We start from the raw sequence: 15596 nt of genomic DNA, 5'->3' as shown, positions 1-15596 counted from the left end.
TCTTCCTCCAGTCCATCCTTCACTCAGCTGTCAAAATTAACCTTCCTAAAAAGAGCTGACCATGTCACTCCACTACTCAGTAAAGTTCAGTGGTTCCCCATTATTTCCAGGATCAAATATTAAATCTTCCTTTTGGTGTTCAAAACTTTTTATCACTTGCCTCCCTACCATCTTCTCTATCTTATTACACTTTACACACATACACACACAAAACCTCTGATTCAGTGACATGGGCCTCCTTGATATTCCTTATATAAATGATATTCCATCTCTCAACACCCAACTTTTTCCCTGGCTGTCCCCCTGTCTATACAATGCTCTTCTACCTTCTCTCTCTGCCTCCTACCTTCCCACAAATCCTAGCTTAAATCCTAACTTCTATAGGAAGCCTTTCCCATTTCTCTAATTCTACATTTTACATGTGTTACAATATAACCTAGATACAATATATGTGTATAAATACCATTTTCTTGTTGCACATTAATTATTAGCTTCCGAAGGTATAAGTAACCTGGGCAGACAGACAGCAGTGCTAACAATTTACATTCACTTCCCAGTGTTCCTTCTCTGGGTGTAGTTATTTCTGTCCATCATTGATCAACTGGAAGTGAGTTGGATCTTCTTTATTTTGAAGATTTCCACTTCCATCAGAATACATCTTCATACAGCATTGAAGTGTACAGCGATCTTCTGGTTCTGTTCATTTCACTCAGCATCAGTTGATGTAAGTCTCTCCAAGCCTCTCTGTATTCCTCCTGCTGATCATTTCTTACAGAACAATAATATTCCATAACCTTCATATACCATAATTTACCCAACCATTCTCCAACTGATGGACATCCATTCATCTTCCAGTTTCTAACCACTACAAAAAGAGCTGCCACAAACATTTTTGCACGTACAGGTCCCTTTCCCTTCTTTAGTATCTCTTTGGGATATAAGCCCAGTAGTAGTATGGCTGGGTCAAAGGGTATGCACAGTTTGACAACTTTTTGGGCATAGTTCCAAATTGCTCTCCAGAATGGTTGGATTCGTTCACAACTCCACCAACAATGTATCAGTGTCCCAGTTTTCCCACCTCCCCTCCAACATTCATCATTTGTTCCTGTCATCTTAGCCAATCTGACAGGTGTATAGTGGTATCTCAGAGTTGTCTTAATTTGCATTTCTCTGATCAATAGTGATTTGGAACACTCTTTCATATGAGTGGAAATAGTTTCAATTTCATCATCTGAGAATTGTCTGTTCATATCCTTTGACCATTTATCAATTGGAGAATGGTTTGGTTTCCTATAAATCAGGGTCAGTTCTCTATATATTTTGGAAATGAGATCTTTGTCAGAACCTTTCCTTTTAAAAATATTTTCCCAATTTGTTACTTCCCTTCTAATCTTGTTTGCATTAGTATTGTTTGTACAGAAACTTTTTAGTTTGATGTAATCAAAATCTTCTATTTTGTGATCAATAATGATCTCTAATTCTCCTCTGGTCATAAATTCCTTCCTCCTCCACAGGTCTGAGAGGTAGACTATTCCCTGTTCCTCTAATCTATTTATTATCTCCCTCTTTATGCCTAAATCATGGACCCATTTTGATCTTATCTTGGTATATGGTGTTAAGTGTGGATCCATATCTAATTTCTGCCATACTAATTTCCAGTTTTCCCAACAGTTTCTTCCGAATAATGAATTTTTGTCCCAATGTTGGTATCTTTGGGTTTGTCAAAGATTAGATTGCTATAGATGTACCCTTTTTTGTCCTTTGTATCTAATCTGTTCCACTGATCTACCGTTCTATTTCTTAGCCAATACCAAATGGTTTTGGTGACTGCTGCTATATAATATAGCTTTAGATCAGGTACACTTAGACCACCTTCCTCTGACTTTTTTTTCATTAGTTCCCTTGCAATTCTCGACCTTTTATTCTTCCATATGAATTTTGTTGTTATTTTTTCTAGGTCATTAAAATAGTTTCTTGGGAGTCTGATTGGTTTAGCACTAAATAAATAGATTAGTTTGGGGAGTATTGTCATCTTTATTATATTCGCTCGGCCTATCCAAGAGCACTTAATGTCTTTCCAATTATTTAAATCTGACTTTATTTTTGTGGCAAGTGTTTTGTAATTTTTCTCATATAATTCTTGACTATTCTTTGGTAGATGGATTCCCAAATACTTTATACTCTCAACATTTGTTTGGAATGGAATTTCTCTTTGTATCTCTTGCTGTTGCATTTTGTTGGTGATATATAAAAATGCTGAGGATTTATGTGGATTTATTTTGTATCCTGCCACTTTGCTAAAATTCTGAATTATTTCTAATAACTTTTTAGCAGAGTCTTTGGGGTTCTCTAAGTATACCATCATGTCATATGCAAAGAGTGATAGTTTGATTTCCTCATTTCCTACTCTAATTCCTTGAATCTCTTTCTCGGCTCTTATTGCCGAGGCTAGCGTTTCTAGTACTATATTGAATAGTAATGGTGATAGTGGGCAACCTTGTTTCACTCCTGATCTTACTGGGAAAGGTTGCAGTTTATTCCTATTGCATATTATGCTTACTGAAGGTCTTAAATATATGCTCCTGATTATTCTAAGGAATAATCCATTTATTCCTATACTCTCAAGAGTTTTTAGTAGGAATGGATGTTGGATTTTGTCAAATGCTTTTTCTGCATCTATTGAGATGATCATATAGTTTTTATTAATTTGATTATTAATATGGTCAATTATACTAATAGTTTTCCTAATATTAAACCAGCCCTGCATTCCTGGTATGAATCCTACTTGATCATAGTGTATTATCCTAGGGATGATTTTCTGAAGTCTTTTTGCTAATATCTTAAGATTTTAGCATCAATATTCATTAAGGAAATTGGTCTATAATTTTCTTTCTCAGTTTTCGATCGACCTGGTTTAGGTATCAGTACCATGTCTGTGTCATAAAAGGAGTTTGGTAGGACTCCTTCATTCCCTATTTTTTCAAATAGTTTATATAGCATTGGGGCTAATTGTTCTTTAAATGTTTGGTAGAATTCACATCTAAATCCATCTGGTCCAGGGGATTTTTTCCTGGGGAGTTGATTAATAGCTTGTTCTATTTCTTTTTCTGAAATGGGACTATTTAAGCAATTTATTTCCTCCTCTGTTAATCTAGGAAGCCTATATTTTTGGAGGAAGTCATCCATTTCACTTAAGTTATCAAATTTATTGGCATAAAGTTGGGCAAAGTAACTCCTTATTATTTCTTTAATTTCCTCTTCATTGGTGGAAAGATCCCCCTTTTCATTTGTAAGACTGACAATTTGATTTTCCTCTTTCTTTTTTCTGATCAGATTTACCAAAGGTTTATCTATTTTATTGGCTTTTTCATAAAACCAACTCTTGGTTTTATTTATTAATTCAATAGTTTTTTTACTTTCAATTTTATTGATTTCTCCTTTTAATTTTTGTATTTCAAGTTTAATTTTTGGTTGGGGGTTTTTAATTTGGTCTTTTTCTAGCCTTTTAAGTTGCAAGCCCAATTCGTTAATCTTCTCTTTCTCTATTTTCTTCAAATAAGCCTCTAAATATATAAAATTTCCCCTTATTACTGCTTTAGCTGCATCCCACAGATTTTGGTATGATGTCTCATCATTGTCATTATCGAGACATTAAAAGTTTTGTGGCAGCTAAAGTATATGCATTCCTGAAGAAAAAAAAAAAGATATGCTGAGATCTGAGAAACAGTACTCTTCCCCTAGTTGAGAGGGTAAATATCCTTGAGCTGTAGATAATAAAAATTTCCTTAGACTAATAAATGTCTCAGTTATCATAACCTTTGCTGTATTTATACCTTGAGTTTACATTTCCCCAATCTCTTTTATCAAGATTGAAAATGACATGGAAAGAAACCAGGAAACTGAACAAAACTGTGCAAATATTTGCATATCCAATCAAAATAATATTGCATTGATCCTAGTGGAAATTTTGCAGCAGGTTTAAAGAAAGATGAATAAATTCAGCCTTTTGATTTGTATTATATTTTCATTGATATTTGTGTTGAGGGAACACTGTAGAATATTGAAAGCACTGGAAAAGGATTGATAGAAAGAGTTGTTAAGCTGATGATGATGATGCAGGCCCAAAAACTTTTAACAAATAAACTCCAAACTCATATGCATTTCTTTCTAATAGTTTGGATTATATTCAAGAAATAGCTGGCTGTCGAACTGTTCCTGTGGAAGTAGGGTCCAAGTACACTGATGAAGAATGGTCTCAAAGCCTCATGACTGTCAATGAATTTATCAGCAAATATATTGTGAATGAGGTTTGTACTTTTTTTTTCTTTAAGTGCTTTTGAAAAGATAAATTACTATTTTTTTGACGAATCTTCTCATGCACTGAATTTAAAGAAATTCATGGAAATAAGGCTATAAATGCCACGGGCAACTTCATACTCTCAATGGGATAGACTAGAGTTAAGCAATCAGCTTTACCAGGATATGGAAACTGAAAAATTTGGAAGTGTTTGGACCTATGTGACCTGATTCCTTCACAAATTCCTACTGTTATACTTACTTCATTGTGGCATTGAGTTGACTCTGAGTTCTGGATACTTTATCAATAGAGCACAGACTCAATAATGTTCTACCATATAAGAACATTTTTGATCCCTTTAATAGATTGTACCTACCTTCCAGAGATAAGCATAGCTTAATATGGAAATGACTGTAACCAGTAGACTGATTACATGGTGATGAAATCTTTGGGCATCACAACACATTGTACAAATAAAAATACAAAATAGTCTTCAATTCCATGCAGGCTTCTCTGTTTCTACAGTAATAGTGGTAGAATAGAGCCAAAATAGGCAGCAAATACTAAAAACCATAATTTTTAGGCTATAAAATTATTTTAGCTTCTGTTATATTACAAATGAAATATTTATCCATGGAATTATATAAATCATTACATTCTCATAAAGAAAACCAGAAGACAGTAAGAAGTTACAGCTAAATGAAAAGATGGCTCACAGGTTCTCTTTGGAAAGGCAAATAAAAAAGCTCATTGATTTTACATTTATGTGCCTGAAAGCAATGAGTGACATTTCATGAAATATTTGGTTATCTTGTATGCTCATAACTTTATGCTCATAGATGGCTATGAAAATAATTATACCTCATATCATTATTTCAGAGGGTGAACAGGTAGGAAAAAAAAATCTTAAAGTAAAACCCTTCAAAATAAATTAACATATACTTTCATACTCAATGACTTTATTGGATAAGTGTTGAAAAGTATAGGAGAAAATACAATTTCAAGTGTAAAGAATGAGAGGGGCCAAAAATTTGTATTCTACATAGAAGTCCCACAGACATACTTCTTTGAGAAATGAATAGTATTGTTAGATATGGTGAGCATTGAATAACTCTCTCTCTCTCTCTCTCTCTCTCTCTCTCTCTTTCACACACACACACACACACACACACACACACACACACACACACACACACACACACACACATTGATTATATTTTAATTGGCAGGAAGTAATGTATTACAATTGAGACACCTTCCTAAATTAGCTGTTTTTATACAGAGAGACCAGCTTGGGCTACTGCCATTCCCTGTAACATTTACTTCAACTTACTTTATGTTTATTTTATATATTCTGATTTATAAATGTTGTTTTCCTTATGGATTCACTTATAGGATGTAAAAGTAAAGAGTAAAAAGCAGCAGTCAAACCTTTTTCCCCCTCCTAGTCAGGGAATCATAGGAATTTTTAGCCTAGAAAAATGATGTTAGAGAAACACAACAGCTGACTTCAAGTAATTAAAGGGCTGTCACGTATAGTAAGATTATTCTACTTCTGCTAGGCCTCCTTAAGGGCAGAACTAGGGATGAAGGGTTGATGTTGCAAAGAAGCATATTTAGATTTGACATAAGGAAAAACTTAATAGAGATATCCAAAAAATTAAAAGGTTGCCTTGGAAAGTAACAAATAATTCCCTTTTACTGGAAGTCTTCAAGCAACTAATGACTAGATAACCATTTGGGTATGTTTTAGAAAGGGCCTTTATATATGTGTTTAGCTACTTTTGCGTGGTCACTGAGCTCCTTTCCAACTTGGTAAAATTTAGCAGATTTGTGCTCTATGAGCATAGACTTCAAAAGCCAGAGCTATCATCATCCCATAATGAGGCATCTAAGCAGGACTTGTATTGAGGATATATTCTATAATGTTTCCATATCTTAAACTTATATTCCAAACAAAACCATCAACTCCAAGTGACTGTCATGTTATATCTGTTGTTGTTGTTTGGGTCCTATCTGACTTCTTGTAATTTCATTTAGGATTTTCTTGGGAAAGAAAGATACTAGAGTGACAGCCCATTTTTCAGATGAGGAACTAAGACAAGCAGATTTAAATGACTTGCCAGCTAATAAGTGTCTTAAGTTGGATTTGAACTCATGAAGATGAGTCTTCCTGATTCTAAGCCCAATGCTCCATTTACTCTTTCAATACTGCAGAGACATTGTTTGATATGGTAGAAAGAGTACTGAATGTAATATCAAGAAAACCTGGATACTAACTATATGAACTTGAATGAGTCATTTAACCTATGTATTCGTTTCCTCATCTCTAAAATGTGAACAAGCCTGTTTTATAGGCCTACTGTGTAATAAAAATTCCTTGTAAATTTTAAAGTGATATGTAAATGTAAGCTTGTATGTTTTTCCCCCACAAATTTTAGATCCCTCAAATGCTAATTTTAAAACACCCAGGCCAAAAAAAAAAAAAAAAAAAAAAAAAAGAAAGGAAAAAAAAAAAGAAAAGAAAGTTCATTTAGGAATATTAAAATAACTAACTTTTGTTACAAAAATAGCAGAATTACCAGATTCAATCATGGTCCAAAATGTGTGATTCTATCTCTGATTATATCACAGAGGTATATAGTGGGTGAACTTGGTTATATTTCTTAATATTAAGTTTGGGACATGAAATTAAGTATGATTATTTTTATCAAACTAATGGGTTTTCTTAGAACTGAAATGAAATAGCCATTTATGTAATGCACTGATTGGGAAGACTGAAGAATGGCAGCTGCTGATTAGAAAGTACACAGTGCCATTAGGCTTTACTCCATCAAGGAGCTAACCCATCTAACTGGGAGAGCTGTATGCTGTAATATATACCCCCTGTAACATGCCCCCCAGTAAAGGATATTAGTTCCCAGAACAGTAAGTTATAGTCCAAATTGATAGTTTTTAAAATAGTAGCTTGATCACAAAGTGACACATAATATAGTCAAATTGATTCCTCACCAGCCTCTCTTTGTTCTTCTCAAAAACAGCAGCATGACATTGGATACCTTGCTCAGCACCAACTATTTGATCAGGTAAGTATATGGATTATATTTGTTCTTTCTGGATTCAAGTCTTGACTCTCAAACTCAGCTGGCTTTGCAAGCCTGAGCAAATCACTTAACCTCTCAGTGAATAATAGCTCACTCTCTAAATTGCAGAGCAGTTAATAAGCTGTATTGTTAAAGGAAGTTTCCCCACAAGGGTACAAGAATAAAATCACAGGTCTGATTTTTAAAAAGCAATAATAATAATAATAATAATAATAATAAACATCATATGGTAACTTCCAAATGGAACAGACAAGTACCATTGAAGTTCAAAGGAAGAAAAACTTACTATAGAGTAGGTGGGGATGGCTTTCTGGAGCAGAGCATGAACTAGAGTTCTGAAGAATTAGATTCAAAAAGATGGAGGAGGAAGTGCATTTTCAATGAGCAGAAGAGTGTGCAAAACAAAACAAAAAGGTAGCCACAGACATGTGCTCAATGTATTCATGTAGTTGATGAAAGGAGGAATAATAGGATTTGAACCATGGGTATATAGGCCAGATAATATAGGCCTTGGAATTTTACAAGAATGAATCTTGACTTTAATGCTATAATCACAGACCTTTTTGGACAAGAGCTATAGTTAGCAAGCAGTAGGCAACCAATGATTTTTTTGGACAGGAATATAACGTGGTGAAAGTAGCGTTGAGAAAAGCTTAAATCAAGCTGGGACATTTAGAGTTTATCTGTATGAGGGATGTACTGGAAAATGCAAAATGAGCTACAAAGGACTTTTGATATTAGCTGAGCCAGTCCCCTCATCTGCAAAATGAGACTCCTGACGGAGCAAGCAACTTATTTTTCAAGGTCGAACAGCTAGTGAATGGCAGTCATAACTAGTAGTAAGATTTCCTAATTCCCAAATTTTGTATTCATCATATCTACAAGTGAGGAATTTCTAAATTATACTACTGTCCCTATATTCTAAAGATAATTTTTTAGGAAACTCTGGGAATTTGTCAGACTAATAGTTTAACTACAAAAAAGGAGTCCATGCAAAAAAAAAAAAAAAAAAAGTAGACATCTATATGTTCATTCATATTCCACATAGTTTCCGTCATCTGAAAGGGCCACAACTTCAAAATTTTCCTAGCAAATATTTTCTTCAGTAGTTCAGAGATTAGTTTGTGTAGATAGATCTTCCACCAAGAGAGATTGCAGTTCCTTTATTTCTTATTAAACTGCTTCATAAATTGCTAGAGCCAAAATCATTCATGTTTCTTCAGCAGAGAAAGCATGCTCCTCAAATACATAAAGTTCATCATTAGACCCAAATTCAAAATTTTTCCTCTTGATAGATCATACCTTTCAAGAAATCAAAATTTGGCATAACAAGGCTATCAGAGTATGGCTATGGTGGACTTAGAAAATAAATCAATTGATATTTAGTATTTGATGTATATAAATCCAGTGTTACAAAAATAAGAGCTCATCTGGTTAATTTTTCTATTAAAAAACATAAAATAAAAGTCAGACCTTTTAAAAGAATGCAGCTAATTTCCAGGCTAACGGGAAGTTTAATATAAGGGTAGAAGAGAATTGAACTTTGCCAGATTAGCATGAAGCTGAGCTTGATGGTGCTAAACATTTCCCTGAAATGCCAAAAGAATGAGGTAGTTTCAGAGAAGAGAGTTTGAATGAAGTATTAATTTTTAGAGTCATCTCTTCAAATTGGAAACCTTGTTGCAAATGATTAACCAGAAGAACAAAATAAAAAACTCATTGAGAGACTGTAGGCAGAAATGAGTAAGAAAAGAAATACCTAACACAATGAAGAAATACCATGGAGTACTAGAATAAAATTCCAAAAGGAAATACGTGCATTATCTAGAATCCTAGAAAGATGGAATGAATACAGAAATACCAAGTCTGATTGGAAGATTTAACTTAAAAAAAAAAAAAAAAGAAAGGAGCAGAAAAGGAATAAACTAGTTATGCTTAAAACTAAATCTGGAAAACTTGGCAAAACATTAGGCATTAAAAAGAGAGAGAGAGAAAGAAAGGAAGGAAGGAAGAAAAGAAAGAAAAAGGAAGGAAGAAAAAAAGAAAGAAAGAAAGGAAAAAAGAGAGAGAGAAAGGAGGGAGAGAGGGAAGAAAGGAAGGAGAGAAGGAAGAGAAAAGAAAGAGAGAGACATTATTTAATAATGCATCAACAATGCTAGAGCAGTAGGATACAGAGTGCAGAGAAATATCCTAAGAATAAGCCAGATAGGTTAAGAAATTTGTCAAAGGTCAGACATAGTAAATCACAGACCCAGGATTTGTTTCCTAATAAATAGTTCAGATCAATAATTTTTATTGAGTTTTATTTATTAAGTGCATACATACTTACTATGTGCTAGATACTATTAAAATGCTTGGCCTTGGGAATATAAAGATAAATGAGATAATCATGTAGAAATGATATTCACATATAAATTATATAGTATATACAGACATACACATATATACATATTCTTACATATGAGAAATTCACACATAAATATGAGGAGATATTCCCTGCCATGAGGAAGCTTACATTCTATTAAGAAGAATAGTCCTTAAAGTTTTACAAATTGTATTCTGTATATTTTCTCATGTGATTCTTGCAGCCACTCTATAATGAATTGTGCAGAGCAAATATGATATTATTCCTGTTTTTATATCTGAGTAGAGTCTCAGAGAGGATAATTAATTTGCTCAGCCAATAAGTATAGGGACTGGGATTTGAATCCAGACCTCACCATACTGGCTCTTAATGGTCTAAATATAAAATAGAGCTATTCGAAATAAAGGACTTGTTTATTTTTGTCTTTGTATTCCCAGTCCTAGTTTGTTGTCTTTTGCTATAGCTCAGCTATAGCTGCAATTGAATTTTAGAAACTGAATTCAGATGGAATTGCTCTTTCCAATTTACCACCCTACCCCTAAGATGTGCTATACTCTTTGGTAGCAGTACAGTAGTTCTACTTTTACTGCTGTCTCAGCAGCTTCTGATTCCTGGGCTTACTATACTGAAGTAAGTATTAGATTTAAATGGATATTTTTCCACACCTAACTTGGTAGCTACATTGTCCAGATGTACTCATTTTATAAAGAGGCGAAAATAAGTTTGACCAAGGACTTTGTGCCAAGCCACACTAGGGAGCCCATGAAAATGAAACTTAGAAAAGTTAGGTGATTTGCTCAAATTCTAATAGTAAATCGATATTAGAATCCAGTACTTGACTTGATTTTTTTGGCTGTAGTTATAGTGCTGTTTTCACTAGGCTTTAACAGCCTTTTATTTACAAAGAAGCAACTAAAATATAAATACTATAAAATATAAAAACAAATTATTATTGTCCTCCCCTCTTCATATATAAATAATACTCTCTACTAAACTATTATCAGCTTTGCCTACTTTCAAGACCAATCAAGACTTTCCATCAATAAATTAACATTTTGAGCTATATGCCTCATAAGCGTATCAAAACCCAACATATACAAAACACAACTTGTTCTCTTTCCTCACAAACATTCCCTTTCCACTAGATTGGGAGCCCTCCAAGAACAGGGACATTTTTTTTTTTTTGCTTTTCTTTGTATCCCTAGTGCTTAACACAGGACCTGGGGCATAGCCGCACTTAATAAATGCTAATTGGCTGGCTTACTTTTCCATATTTGCCTTTATTGTCAAAGGTACTCTATCCTTCCAGTCACCCAGAGTCAAAACCTCAGTGTCATTTTTGATTCCTCATTCTCACACACCTCACATTTCCAATCCTTTGCCAACTCTTATTTCTACCTCTACACTTCCCATTTTTATCTCCTTCTCTGTATTCACACAAATTAGGCCTTTTAAAAGCCTCCTAATTGGTCTCCCTCTGTGAGGCATTCCAGTCCATGCTCTGCAGCTGCCAAAGGCCTGTCTAAAATTATAGGTAAGACTGATACTCCCCACTCAACAAATTCCAATAGTTCCTTCTGACTGTTACGATAAAATGGAAATTCCTTTCCTTTTTAAGTATTTAAAGCTCTTTCTGGCCCCTTCCCGTCTTTCTAATTTTCCTACATATTACTTCCGTCCATGTCACCATGGACAGATAGTGTTTCTACTCCAAATAGGAGAGTTAGACCCTGCCCTCCAAGAGCTTCCTATCTAATGGGAAATGGAAATACTGAAAAGGGAGCTGAAAGGGCGGTGGGAGAACAGAAAGCACAAGGTGCCAGAACATGGTAGGGAAAGTCCTCAGGAGGTGGTGATGGAGTGGGAGGAAACTCTCTTTGTTCTGGGTTTCCTCCAGGTTCAGGAAGTAACCATTACTGGGTCTAGTTACTATTCCTCCCACATGGTGCTCTATCACCTCTCTTTCCACCTTTGTGTTAGCTGTCCCCGAGGCCTAGGATGCCTTCCATCGTCACCTGTACTTCTTCGAATCCCTTGGCATCCATAAGATTGAAATGAAATGTCACCTGTAAGAGACCTTTCCCACATCCCCCAACTTCATTAATGTTCTTTTTCCCATCTTCAAATCAATTAATGTATATGGCTGTCTCCCCTATTGCAGTCAAATAGTATTATATATGTAAAGACTCACTCTATAAATGTTAGCTCCTATTTTTATTAGCTATTAGAATATAAGCCCTTTAATAACAGAAAAATGATTTTTTAAAAAAATATCCTCAGTGGCATAGTGCCAGGAATCTAAGTGCCTAATAAATTCTTATAATAAATCAGTGGAACTATTAACTTTAATGACACTCAAGTATGGTCAAGACTTCTAAAATAATGGATTATTTATTAATAAGTATTTGAAAAATAATAGTTTTTTTGGGGGGGAGGGGTCCATACTTGTGATTTAATTGATATAAGGAATTCCTGTTGAAGAAATCCTTTTTTAACACCCAAAAGTTCTGCAACTTAGAATTGCCATAAATACTGGGAAGTTTCTCTTGTACTTTCACATAAACCTCTTACCACTGTGGTGCTAGGGTTAAATCATTTCTGACACTTATGTGATCAGAAATGTCAGAAAAACAAAGTAAATTTAATTATTGAAATCTCACCTAACATCTAATATTTTTTGATGTTATGACTTAATATATTTTGGAGAACTGCTTTCTTCTTCCACAGCTCTTTTTAAGCTGATTTTCCATTTTAAAATAAGGAGGAAATGGATAGTGTTATGCAGAAATACAAGTGTAAATCTGAATATACTTATGCTATTGGGGTCTATTATCCAGACTAGAAAAGTATCTGAATATATTTATTATACCCAGAAAAAATGTAAGCAAAACAGCAAATTTGGTCTCCTTAGTCATCCCATTTTTATATCTTCAGTATTGTCTGATTCAGAAAATTTCCCTTTTGTGAGTTCATGATTGATAAAGTAAAACTCTAAGACGGGCAGGAAAGCAGTTATTACTGTGTCAGTTAGTTATGGTTTTTAGATAATCAGATTAGGAAGAGGCTGAAAATTAATATAGATTTGTTCTTAGTTTTTTGTCTCGTTTAAAAATTGAGCATATTTGTCAAAGGTTAACATTCGAGATTGCCTCATGAAACATCCACTAAACTTAATGAAATTTTTATGGAAGCTTTAGTTTTGTACCAAAAAGAAAAATCTCTTTTAGAACCATATACCTAAGAAATTAAATGCAAAACACCACATTAATGCAGTCTGGTTATGAAAAATAAAACAAATTTGAGATAATGAAAATCTTAAATGGATATTAACTCACCTACATGCCATATTTATGGTATTTTGATTATATTAGCCCACTGAAAATACTTTTGTACAGCCTGAGATAGGTAAGTAATATTATTTGCAAAGCCTTTAATTTTGAATCATCTAGGTTCAATTTTATTTTAATTTTTTATAATTGAAACTGATTTTTGTCTTTACCATATAGTACCTGACTATAATCTTTTGTAATTGGTTTGACTGGGACAGATTCCAGAATTGAAGGAAGATATTTGTATACCAGATTACTGCTGTTTAGGTAATAGCGAAGAAGAAGACATAACTATTAATGCTTGGTTTGGTCCGGCAGGAACTATCTCTCCTCTTCACCAAGATCCACAGCAGAATTTTTTAGCCCAGGTTTGTACTGTTATCATTATCATCATCAAGTCATGAGTTTAAAGAATTTAAATTTAATTTAAAAGAATCTTCATTTTCATTCTTCAGTGTAGTCTTCATAGTTGGTTTTTGAGCCTATAACATTCACAGAATTCTGTTTTTACTAGTTGGGTTATATATTATAATGTTTATCCCTGAGGTCTTAAGTTACATATTGGCCATATTCTGTATACACAAAATCATTTATTCCCCCATAATTTAAGTACTTTTAAGTTACATTAATTCTTATAATTCAATAGGCTACATTTGCCACATTTAGTAAATTACTGTTTGTTTCCTAAATGGCCTAAAAAAAATTTGCTCTCTTAGGTAACTAATGGTCATGGAATAATTTACTCACTCAGCAATAAATGACTCACTAATAAACCATTTAAGTTGAAAATAGCATATGTCCTACCTTATATATTGTAAGTACAAAAATTCTCAGGAAACAAGACAGAATATTGACCTTTACTAAGTGCCCCTACCAGACTGTATTCTGCTAGACGATAAATTCTTTGAAGGCAAAGACTATGCTAATTAATTTTGTATTAAGTCTGCACCTAGCATGGTACAGTTTACAAAGTAGAGGCACTTTAACGAATTTTTGTGGAAGTTACTTAAGTTCCTACAGAAACAAAATTTACTTAAATTAGTCTGATTAAGCACAGTATTGAAAATGTAAACTACAGTGAGTTTTTAAAATTCAAATTATAAAAAAAGCACCAAAGTTATCTATATTTTCACTAGAAAATATTAGTTAAGGTAGCTGTCATTTCTTTTGACACTTGGAGTTAAATGACTTACCCAGGATCATACAGCTAGCAAGTGTCAAGAGTCTAAGGTCACATTTGAGTAGGTGGGGGGAGTGGATAGATCACCAGCCCTGAAATCAGAAGGACCTGAGTCCAAATCTGGCCTCAGACACTTTAACACTTCCTGGCTGTGTGGCCTTGGACAAGTCACTTAACCCCAATTGCCTCAGCCAAAAAAAAAAAAAAAAAAGACTATCTTGACCCCAGAGCCAGTGTTTTATCTATTGCACCATCTAGCTGCTCCTGTCATTCTTTTATAGTTGTAAATAGGCCATGCTCTGTATAAATGGCATTTATTCTCATAGAATTATCTATATTAAATTAGGTCCTTGTACCATTAAGTGTTCATTAAATGAGGATAAGTGAGTCATAACTAAATTTCATGATAAAATGCATTTTACCAATTTGAGTGAATTCCATAATCCTGTGGTCTTTATTTCAAAGATACAATGTAACAAGTTAAATTAGTAACAAGTATTAGTATCAAATTAGTGACATTTGAAATAGTTAAGAAGACAACTCATTGGTATTATATGTACTTTTTTCATGTCATGCCCATAACATTCATTAGATTTGAAGTTGATTATGAACTGCCCACCATTCAATTTTAATTCTTAGTTAAGATCTTTAACTGGAACTTTTAAGAATGACATTATATTTTGTTTCAAAGCTATTAGACAAACCAAATAAAGTCTGGAAAAAGGTTCTTTATCTTAATATGTTATATATAGTATCAAATTAGCAAAAATCCTGCTAAATTCATTTGTATATGTTTACCTTCATTAAAAGAGCTTAAGCAATTTAGTGAGACTTTGACTTAGTGAGGGGACATCCTGTTTGCTCATTACACAAATAACATTATTAATAACCTTAAAATTAAATTCTTTCTACAACCAAAATACCAACTGACAGCTGGAAAATCTCTTTTCAGGTACTTGGAAGGAAATACATCCAGTTGTACTCTCCACAAGAATCAGAGCATTTATATCCACATGAAACACAACTTCTTCATAATACAAGTCAGGTAAAATATTTGTGTTATAGTTTTAAATGTTGTCACTTTACTTTCAATAATCATAACACAACTAACTGGTTTATTTTATTTTTTAGGTGGATGTGGAAAATCCCAATTTAAGTAAATTCCCCCAATTTATTAAGGCCTCATATCAATCATGTATTTTGAATCCTGGGCAGATTCTGTTTATTCCAGTTAAGTATTGGCACTATGTGCGAGCTCTGGATATCAGCTTCTCTGTCAGTTTCTGGTGGTCATAACTATTAATAAAAGAGTAATTAAAAA

General features: G+C 33.6%; 1 protein-coding gene across 2 annotated transcripts in view; it reads left to right on the top strand.

Annotated features, from left to right (window-relative positions):
• The window catches only part of KDM8 (lysine demethylase 8), a 35118-nt gene extending 19522 nt beyond the window's left edge, over nucleotides 1–15596 (top strand). For both annotated transcript variants that reach the window (XM_074282786.1, XM_074282787.1), the window contains 5 exons: nucleotides 4175–4307; nucleotides 7339–7383; nucleotides 13314–13463; nucleotides 15228–15320; nucleotides 15407–15596. In XM_074282786.1, coding sequence (XP_074138887.1) covers nucleotides 4175–4307; nucleotides 7339–7383; nucleotides 13314–13463; nucleotides 15228–15320; nucleotides 15407–15571 — 586 coding nt within the window. In that variant the 3' untranslated portion in view covers nucleotides 15572–15596. The remainder of the gene's footprint in view (nucleotides 1–4174; nucleotides 4308–7338; nucleotides 7384–13313; nucleotides 13464–15227; nucleotides 15321–15406) is intronic.

This window comes from Sminthopsis crassicaudata, chromosome 1 (genome assembly GCF_048593235.1).
Source record: "Sminthopsis crassicaudata isolate SCR6 chromosome 1, ASM4859323v1, whole genome shotgun sequence".
Classification (NCBI taxonomy): domain Eukaryota; kingdom Metazoa; phylum Chordata; class Mammalia; order Dasyuromorphia; family Dasyuridae; genus Sminthopsis; species Sminthopsis crassicaudata.
The sequence above is the reverse complement of the archived record's forward strand: the minus strand, read 5'-3'. Positions and strand labels throughout refer to the sequence as shown.